Source organism: Drosophila navojoa, chromosome 4, assembly GCF_054131105.1.
Source record: "Drosophila navojoa isolate 15081-1374.11 chromosome 4, UAZ_NAV_1.0, whole genome shotgun sequence".
NCBI lineage: Eukaryota > Metazoa > Arthropoda > Insecta > Diptera > Drosophilidae > Drosophila > Drosophila navojoa.
The window spans coordinates 3,943,643-3,953,701 of record NC_142892.1 but is presented as its reverse complement, the minus strand read 5'-3'; the positions used below and the strand labels follow the sequence as shown (position 1 = coordinate 3,953,701).

The window sequence follows — 10,059 nt, the reverse complement described above, 5'->3', positions numbered from 1 at the left end:
GACCTTTCTAAACAACTTTGGCTTGGTTCGTTGAACTTACATGTATATAAATATATATATAATTATAAATATATATGTATATAGTAATACGCAAATTACCGATACGATAAAACGTAAGTGGCAAAGTTTAAAATAAGAAACTCTTATGACGGCATAGAGACTTGATTGTCATTAATATATATAAAATATTTTGTTTTTTTTTTTTTTTCATTATTTTTTTTGCATTAAATCTTATTATGTTTTGGTAGCTCTTGACCGTGAAACATTCAAACGCGCTGACGAAAGTGAAACAATGTATTTAGTTCCGCTCTGTCTAGATGCGAACCGGCTTTCGGTCCAATAGCAGCAACATCTGTGAAATGATGAACTGCTTGGCTCTAGTCAAAGTTGAAGCGTGGGCCAGAGCGGAAGCAGAGGTAGGGAATGGGGCACTTGAGACCGTAAGTGGGAGCATGTGCGGGCATTTGGCTTGCAAATGCTGTGACTTGTCTTAATGACCAAAACTCGGGCCTTAACTGTTGCCGGGTGCTTTGTTGCTATTTGGAGAGACGGAGCAAACAAAGTGTTGGTCATTGTTTGGTTTTTGTGTGTTTATGTCGGCGCTTGGCAAACATTAGAGCGTATAAATATGCCGACAAATTGCGACTATTAATCATTCGACCCATAGATTCCATCGATAACACAATTAGCTTTGGAAATCTATACTAAAATGGTAGGTAGCTGAGGATATCACAAGGATTATTAAACGTTATTCTTCTCGAACTGCCCAAATGTTCAACATCATTGCAGAAACTCTTCATTGCGTGCATGTTTATTGCCGCAGCGACGGCTGCAGTGATTCCTGTCGAACAAGTCAGGCACCGTCGCGATGTCTCTGAGATCGTGAATGAATATATTCCACCACTTGGGGAAGTTGCGGCCGATGTTCCCGTCGAGGATGTCGCCCAAGACCCCACCGCTGTTGGAGAGGATGGATACCGTTACAAAACAGTTCGTCGCCTTAAATACCGTCAACGCCGTGATGTTTCCGAAATTGCCAATGAGTATCTCCCTCCATCTGAAGAGGCAGTTACTGAAATCGCAGTCGAGGAACCCGCCCAGGATACCGCTGTTCTTGGTGATGATGGATACCAATACAAGACTGTCCGCCGTCTAAAGTACCGTCAACGTCGTGATGTGTCCGAGATCGCCAACGAATACTTGCCTCCCGCAGAGGAAGTTGCTACCGAGCTCCCAGTCGAAGAACCCGCCCAGGATACCGCTGTTCTTGGTGATGATGGATACCAATACAAGACTGTCCGCCGTCTAAAGTACCGTCAACGTCGTGATGTTTCCGAGATCGCCAACGAATACTTGCCTCCCGCAGAAGAAGTTGCTACCGAGCTCCCAGTTGAGGAAGCTGAGCCCGCCCAGGACTCCGCTGTTCTCGCTGCTGATGGTTACCAATACAAGACTGTCCGCCGTCTAAAGTACCGTCAACGTCGTGATGTGTCCGAGATCGCCAACGAATACTTGCCTCCCGCAGAAGAAGTTGCCGCCGAGCTCCCGGTTGAGGAAGCTGAGCCCGCCCAGGATACCGCTGTTCTTGGTGATGACGGATACCAATACAAGACTGTCCGTCGCCTGAAGTACCGTCAACGTCGTGATGTTTCCGAGATCCCCAACGAATACTTGCCTCCCGCAGAGGAAGTTGCTACCGAGCTCCCAGTTGAGGAACCCGCCCAGGATACCGCTGTTCTTGGTGATGATGGATACCAATACAAGACTGTCCGTCGCCTGAAGTACCGTCAACGTCGTGATGTTTCCGAGATCGCCAACGAATACTTGCCTCCCGCAGAAGAAGTTGCCACCGAGCTCCCAGTTGAGGAAGCTGAGCCCGCTCAGGATTCCGCTGTTCTCGCTGCTGATGGTTACCAATACAAGACTGTCCGTCGCCTGAAGTACCGTCAACGTCGTGATGTTTCCGAAATCGCCAACGAATACTTGCCTCCCGCAGAAGAAGTTGCCGCGGAGCTCCCGGTTGAGGAAGCTGAGCCCGCCCAGGATACCGCTGTTCTTGGTGATGACGGATACCAATACAAGACTGTCCGTCGCCTGAAGTACCGTCAACGTCGTGATGTTTCCGAGATCCCCAACGAATACTTGCCTCCCGCAGAAGAAGTTGCCACCGAGCTCCCAGTCGAGGAACCCGCTCAGGATTCCGCTGTTCTCGCTGCTGATGGTTACCAATACAAGACTGTCCGTCGCCTGAAGTACCGTCAACGTCGTGATGTTTCCGAAATCGCCAACGAATACTTGCCTCCCGCAGAAGAAGTTGCCGCGGAGCTCCCGGTTGAGGAAGCTGAGCCCGCCCAGGATACCGCTGTTCTTGGTGATGACGGATACCAATACAAGACTGTCCGTCGCCTAAAGTACCGTCAACGTCGTGATGTTTCCGAGATCGCCAACGAGTACTTGCCTCCCGCAGAAGAAGTTGCCACCGAGCTCCCAGTTGAGGAAGCTGAGCCTGCTCAGGATTCCGCTGTTCTCGCTGCTGATGGTTACCAATACAAGACTGTCCGCCGTCTAAAGTACCGTCAACGTCGTGATGTGTCCGAGATCGCCAACGAATACTTGCCTCCCGCAGAAGAAGTTGCCACCGAGCTCCCCGTTGAGGAAGCTGAGCCTGCTCAGGATTCCGCTGTTCTCGCTGCTGATGGTTACCAATATAAGACTGTCCGTCGCCTGAAGTACCGTCAACGTCGTGATGTTTCCGAAATCGCCAACGAATACTTGCCTCCCGCAGAAGAAGTTGCCACCGAGCTCCCCGTTGAGGAAGCTGAGCCTGCTCAGGACTCCGCTGTTCTCGCTGCTGATGGTTACCAATACAAGACTGTCCGTCGCCTGAAGTACCGTCAACGTCGTGATGTTTCCGAAATCGCCAACGAATACTTGCCTCCCGCAGAAGAAGTTGCTACCGAGCTCCCAGTTGAGGAAGCTGAGCCTGCTCAGGACTCCGCTGTTCTCGCTGCTGATGGTTACCAATACAAGACTGTTCGTCGCCTGAAGTATCGTCAACGTCGTGCCTTGTAAACACACCAGCTGCTACCTGCCTGTATACGATTAGAGCCTTTTACACGCCCCACCAACTCCTCCTACTAGGTCGTAAGTAAGCATCCTATTTTGCCATTGTTTAACGATTGAAATCAACAAAATAAATCCAAACGAAAATTGTTATAATATACACACGTCGCGACGTGGGTTATTCTTTGTTCCAAACGAGTGTGCCGAACGGGTCTACAGCCGTCGGTAGGTAGGAGTCAACAACTGGCTGGGAGTGGACGACGTTTTCATAAATTGTATACCTTTTCGCTTAGTTATGACAGCAACAGTTAAGCTCATGGCTCAGCGCACAAGAACGCAATTATCCAAAAGGGACTCGACGGAGGTTGGCGAAACAGACCGCGCCTTAGTCCAGGGAAGAACTTCAACGAACTCTAACAAATACTTTAAGCTATGCTTTTGAAGATGTTAATCTCATGTCAAGTCCACTTTACACACAACGTTAAGGGTTCGGCCAGTGCAGCAGCAAACATGGCTAACAAGGACAAAGTCCTTCATTGATTTGTGTGTGTCTGTGTGTGAGAGTGTATGTGTGTGGTGATGTTTGGTGTTGGCAGAAAAAGTTGTTAAGTTAAAAGGCATTTGAACCGCTGCGGCTAGGATTTCAGTTGGGTCTAACAACTTCCTTTGCTGCGGACCCAACGGCCGGCCAACTAATAATAATTTATCGATCCCCGAGCTAAAGTAGTCACATACGTGTTTCTCCCTATGATTTATGGCGTCCAAAAAACTGCTGTGTATGTGTGAGGGCGTAAGCTGGCATGTGGGCGTGTGTGTCTGTGTGTGTGTGTGGGCGTGCCCCAAAAACAAACTCACCCAACGAAAGGTGCCAGCCAGTCCGACAGCCGGACAGCGAAATTGGTTTAATGTGTGGTTAGACAACTTATTTAACGTTTTTCAAGTGGTTATGCAGGGACAAGTGTGCACAGGTATATATGTAGCTGCATACAGGTGGAGCCCCATTTCACATAACGTATATAAATCATGCAATGGCAAAAGAGACGGCTCACTTATTCATACACAAATCGTGACGATATGCATACACATAAGTAATTGTACCTAGCTAGGGGCTAGCCCTGGGGCAGTTTCGGTTGGCACTGAGGCAGAGGCACATAAATTAAAGGGCCGCTATCAAGGCGACGTTATGGCATCATTAAAGCAATTATCAACGCTGAGTTGAGAGTGAGAGCTGAAACTATTTTTTAATGGCCTTGCCAAATGGATATGTATATGTATTTCTAAGCGAACTTCAAAGCGCAAATCACATAAAATTTTATGAATTATTTCAAATATTTTCAATTACTTCAGACAGTCGAGGGTCGAGTGGTCCCGAGTTCGACAGTCACCCCAGTTAGACAAATGGTAGAGCATAAAAAACCGCATCAAGAAATTTATGCGCCATTCAAGCGTGGAACATTAACACATCCTAAAAAGGATGAGTGGATGTGGATGCCAAGCATATCTATATGTGGCCGACGTTCGACTACATAAACAGCGCAATGAAAGTGAAAATACGAGCAACAGCAACTGCTTCAATATTTAGCTTGATTAAAATTCAAAAGGTCTTGAGTTCACAAGAATGCCAAAACTCAAGTTTTGTTGTCATAGTGTACCCTGTAGTGTTATTGTGGCATATAGGGTATGACATGCGCGTTTGTATGAATGATTATTATGGACTAAAGAAGATATTGTCACACATTCGAAATAGTATACCTGAACGTTGGATAAACATTTATAGACGATCAATCTCATTTCGTAAGATATTAAGTACATATCCGTATATAAAAAAAAGCGATCAGAGATCAGGAGCTAGAGGATGAATAAAGCCCAATTAAATCAAGAGCAAAATCTGAGATGAAATGTTCCCATTAGATAAATCACTCAATGAATACATGAACAAAACTGTTTGCCATTTACAGGCTATTGCCTAGTCGAGCACTCAAAATTCAACCATTTCTGCTTGTATTTTTTGGCTGGCATGCAGCCATAATTCAGCATTTATGGCGTCATTATCGCAAATGCCGAGGGTGATCTAATAAGCAACACAGGGGCAGTCCTCCCGCTGCATGCGCAGCAAAAATGTGTTGGGGGTCGGCGGGTAGAAATCAATTTTGAAGAGCTGAGCTCCCTGATTAGCCCGCACATGCAAATAAACAGGGAGATCCAGCTGCTCGTGCTGGTCAGCAGAGAAAAAACGAGCGGGCGGATGCTATTTGTAGTTGGCATTACTAAGTAAGCCCGGGCATGGAATGGGACGTGAGACTTTGGAATGGTAAAACATGCAGCAGGCAGCAACAATTTTATGGCCAGAATATAATTTATTCAATGGCATTTTGGCGTTCGGGGAGCGCACATGACAAGCAATTGACATTTTTGTGACTTTTGAAAACTATAAAATGTGCAGCCAGACCAGGAGCAGGAGAAGCCAAGGCAAGGCGTAATGATGACGGCCATAACGAGCTGCAGAGAGGCTAGACTGGCTTTGAGGGCATCGTAGTGGCCCACACGAAACAGTTGTTGCTCGACAAAATGATAAAGTTGCGCTTGATTATGTATTTCTTGCCCTCTATCTCGCCTCTTTTCCTATATCTCTGTCACTGTAAAGAAGTAAATACCAAATACCAAATACGACAGACAACAACTAAACTAAAATTGTCAGCGTCATATGTATGTAGCAGGACTTACAGCACATTAAATATACCACCCACAAACAACAAGCTTTTGGTGCTGCTGCTCCACACAGACGACAGCGCCACAAGGACAACGACTGAGGACATTGACGATGTCAGAGCAACGCCCATTCTTTGCTTCAGTTACTCCACTTCGTTCGCCATTTGTGCCGTATGCCGGATATCCTTTTTGACATGTCATTAAATTTTATATACACAATAATTTTTCACAATTTGCTTTATGGCCATTTTAAGAGTCTGTCCGATGTGTGGGTTGAATATATTATATATATATATATATATCAAAAAAGAGTCAGTGCGAGAGAGAGAGAGAGAATGCGCTAGAGAGTGCAAACAGCAATAACAAGTAGAATTTATTGAAAGTAGTTACACTTGGTCAGAAACTATCAATGACTTCAAGTGGCAGCTCAATTTTGATGCACGCTTAAGACTCAAATAAAAATACTTTTTGGCTTTCCCATACTTACGGACGGAAAGTTTTGCACATGCATCGGCTCTTAAAAGGGAGGTAAAATAACATATTTTGATCTTCCAGTAAAAAAACTCAATTATCAAGTCCGAAAGGGGAATTTAAATGCAATTTCTTTTACAAAGTGTGACATATTTTTATAAAGCAAAAACTTCAAGTAAGTTGTGGAATTTGTGTATTAATAATGAATGAAAATAATGTTGATTTTTAATAATTAAATTCAATGTGAAATGTATAAATATTTCTCTAATATTTTAAAAGCATATTCAACCTCTATTTAATAAAATAACCCTTAATAATCTCCTATTAAATTCAACTAATGAGTACAACAATTAGCATTTGGCACTCAATTGGACTTTCTTTTTATGGTATCATTTCAATTTGTACTTTTATTGCCCTAGCTGCTTAAGCTCGTCGTATGCCTTACGATATGGCATCGTCCCATATATCCTATCCCATTGCTAATCAGTGTCTAGCCTCCTAAATGTCAAACCAACAAACCGCAATATGATTATTGCTCAAACTCTGGCAATAAAAACAAATGCAGCCAACTAGAGGCAGAGCTTAGAGCAAACAGAATTCAAATTTAGCATTCTATATAATTTTACGGTCATTAAATATTATTTCAAAATCGAAGCCGCACAGATAGGGGAGAAACTTAAGCCTTTGTCTGTTGGTTTCTCTGGCTTGTGTTTGTTTTTCTCATTGCTGCGTCTTATCTGTTTGGCAGAGCTATTGCAATTCGCTCAATTGAACTGGTTGAAGAAATGAATAAGGAACTTTTGTTAAATGAATAAGTAGTGGAACTATTGTTCAGAGGAATTGTTGCTAAATGTGTTGCTAGACTTTGTTTAGTGCAGCAAAGTTTCATTAGTTAGTTGATTCTGTTCGAGTACTGTTAATATATTAATTTCTATATATTTATCTATATATTTCTTTATAAACTAAACTGATTATTTTATCTATGAGGAGCTAGTTCATGAGCTAGAATTGAACAACAATAGACGACTTTCTCATATTAAACTATATATTCGAAACTCTCTTCATTCACAACTCACTGAAATAACCCACTAAACAACTTTGTCTACGAACTGAACTTGTCCAAAAGTTCCTGAATGGCTGAAAGGACTAAAAGTTTCTATAGTTCATAAAACTCATAAAAGTTGTTCATTAAATTGAACTGTAATTCGCAGCTCTAATGTCCGGCAAGATGTCGAATTGGTAGAATTAGACGTTTTATTATGATACAGTGACTGCTACTAGCTATCGACTGCTGCCTGCTGACTGCTGCCAACTGCCAACTGCTCGCTGCCAGCTGCCAGCTTTCTGCCGCTTGCCGCCTGCCGCCTGCTACCCATTGACTGGTGACTGAAGTGTTTCGGTCTTGGTTTACAATCGATTTGGCATTATGTGGCATTATATGGGAAACCGAGCCAAAGCAACTGAGAGCAAACGCAAATCGAGTCGATGCAAAAGTGAACTTCAAAAAGGCTTCGCAGAAGCAGCTGAATATTTGTTCTAGGAAGGCGAAGTGTGTGTGTGTGTGTGTGTGATAGTGAAGCTGCAGTGGCAACGTTAGCAAGGACTCAAGCAGTCAGTCAGGACACAGCTTCAACTGTCATCCATATATATATAGATAGATATATATGTATATATGTGTAGTTGTACAGACTCACTCTTTGGCAATAAAGGAAATCTTCTTACAAAACATTCGCTTAAGTTTATTCAAACAAACTTAGATAACACACACTCACACACGCACACCCACACACACACACAGAGAGAGAGAGAGAGACTTGTGTGTAGACAGAGACAAAGACGCTTCAATCAGTCAAGCGGAATAAGCAGCGCCGCACGAGCAATCGTACGGCCTGAGCGAACTTTTCCACCTACATGCGAGGACCCCAGCCTCAATTACAATGTGCCTTTTGTTTTATACAGACACACATACATATATAAATATATCTATATACATATGTGTGTTTGTGTGTGTGGCGGGCCAGGGTAAACGCTCCACTTTCTCTCTCATTTCGTTGGCCATTTTGTGCTTTGCTACGTTTGCTTGGATTAAATGTATGGCCGAGTAGCAGTTCAAAACCATGATTACACTTCAATCTATTTTCCTGCCAGTGTCTCTTTTAGCTTGGCCATTTTGTTTTATGTCTTTTGTGTGTGTATGTGTGTGGGGGTGAAATAAGCAACAAAAACAAAGAAGCAAAAAAAAAATGGCATTGTGTTAAGAAAAATGCGTTTCAAAGAGATATAAAATGTTAACATGACCAAAAGACTATAGTCACAGCCCAGGCAACCCGCCCAACGTATTGGATATAAAACATTGAATTTAATCAAAAAGGATTTAGTTGTAGCTGCCTCCGAGAGGGTGGGCGGGCATGTGTGTGGTCGATTTCGTGTCTGTGTCTGTGTGTGTGTGTGAGCAATGGGTTACAATGGCCCGCCTTGACCTTGCGCCTGAAGAGCAAGAAATTCCGCGTTGCCACGTGCCCAGAACATCGTCTCTCGAATGCTATAAAAAAATACACACTCCTTCCACAGTACAACTAGTGTAATATGTGGTAGTAAAGGATGTTCATGTCCTAGCATTATTTTTGGCCATAAAAAGAGTGTGTGAGGCGCATTCAATTAAATCATTTGGCAGCAAATGGGTTAATAACAAATGCAAAAGTGATGAGTTCGGCTTTATGTGGATTGCTGAATTGGCTACAGTTGGGAGTTTTATTGATGGTAGTTGAGAGAGATTAATCGCATTACGGCGTAGCTCAAGTGTAAGTTGTTAGGCTGGAAATTTCCCAATTGAAGTTAATTGTTGGAGCAAGTTTTCTGAGAGAGCTGTGGAAGACAACAGAGGCTACTATCACAGATAAAGTTAAAGAAGATATTTTATAAATTAATTGAGGGTAGGTTTCGGGTAGTATCTGAGAAATATTTTTTAGCTACTCGCACTTAAACATATTTAAGTGCATGTTGACCGGAATTTCATCCGCCTAATTGGTAAACTTGAAGCTAGAAGAAACTAACAATGTAAATTGCTCTTTCAAGTATGACCTTAACTAACAACAATTTAAGCACGCTATAAGCTAACCGTGCATACCTTAGCTAAGCCTCGGCGATCTTCAGAATATGATTCACTTATCTAATCTAAAGTTACTGCAAAAACAATGCACTCCAAGCTCAATGCTGTAAAAACTGTTGCATGCTTTTAGGCTGGCATTAAAATTCAATGGCAGCCATTTTGAAAGTGTGTAAAAGAGATTTTGCAGCAATTTGCAGCCAATTCATAATTAAGTTATTTTGAAAACAACAACAAAAACAAAACGGAGTAAATGCTAACAGTATTAACTAAACTTCGAGCGACGGCAGGAAACGTGCATGGGCGCCCGAGCTGAGGGCGCGACAGCAGACGGCAAAGGGCAGGCAGGCAGGCAGGCAGGAGTTTAACCAACCAAGCGACAACCAACCAGTTGCCAGTAGAGCTCGACTGCTCTCATCCGTTGCTGAGTTCGTCTGGCCAACCACCACGAGACGTGGCAGTGCGTGCACCAAATTCTGACTACGCCGTTTGCCGTACACCGTACGCCGGACACCCGCTGCCGTAGTCATAGGCAGAGAGACCGTGCCGTGGAATTATATTTCCTATGGGCGGTATTTCGAGGTCCGCCTCTTGCACACACAACTGCCGGCGATTGCTCAGACATTATAATTTGCAATCACGTTGAGTGCAGCGGCGGCGACAGCAGCGGCAACAGCGACGTCGACAACGACGAGGACGACTCATTGCCC

General features: G+C 43.7%; 1 protein-coding gene across 1 annotated transcript; it reads left to right on the top strand.

Moving 5' to 3' along the window:
• The first annotated feature begins 371 nt into the window (after nucleotides 1-371).
• On the top strand, nucleotides 372-3,221 carry LOC108650103 (uncharacterized). The gene is made up of 2 exons (XM_089259564.1): nucleotides 372-712; nucleotides 790-3,221. Exons 1-2 carry the CDS (start codon nucleotides 710-712, stop codon nucleotides 3,070-3,072), a joined length of 2,286 nt encoding a protein of 761 aa, XP_089115690.1. The 5' UTR covers nucleotides 372-709; the 3' UTR covers nucleotides 3,073-3,221.
• Nucleotides 3,222-10,059: the final 6,838 nt, after the last annotated feature.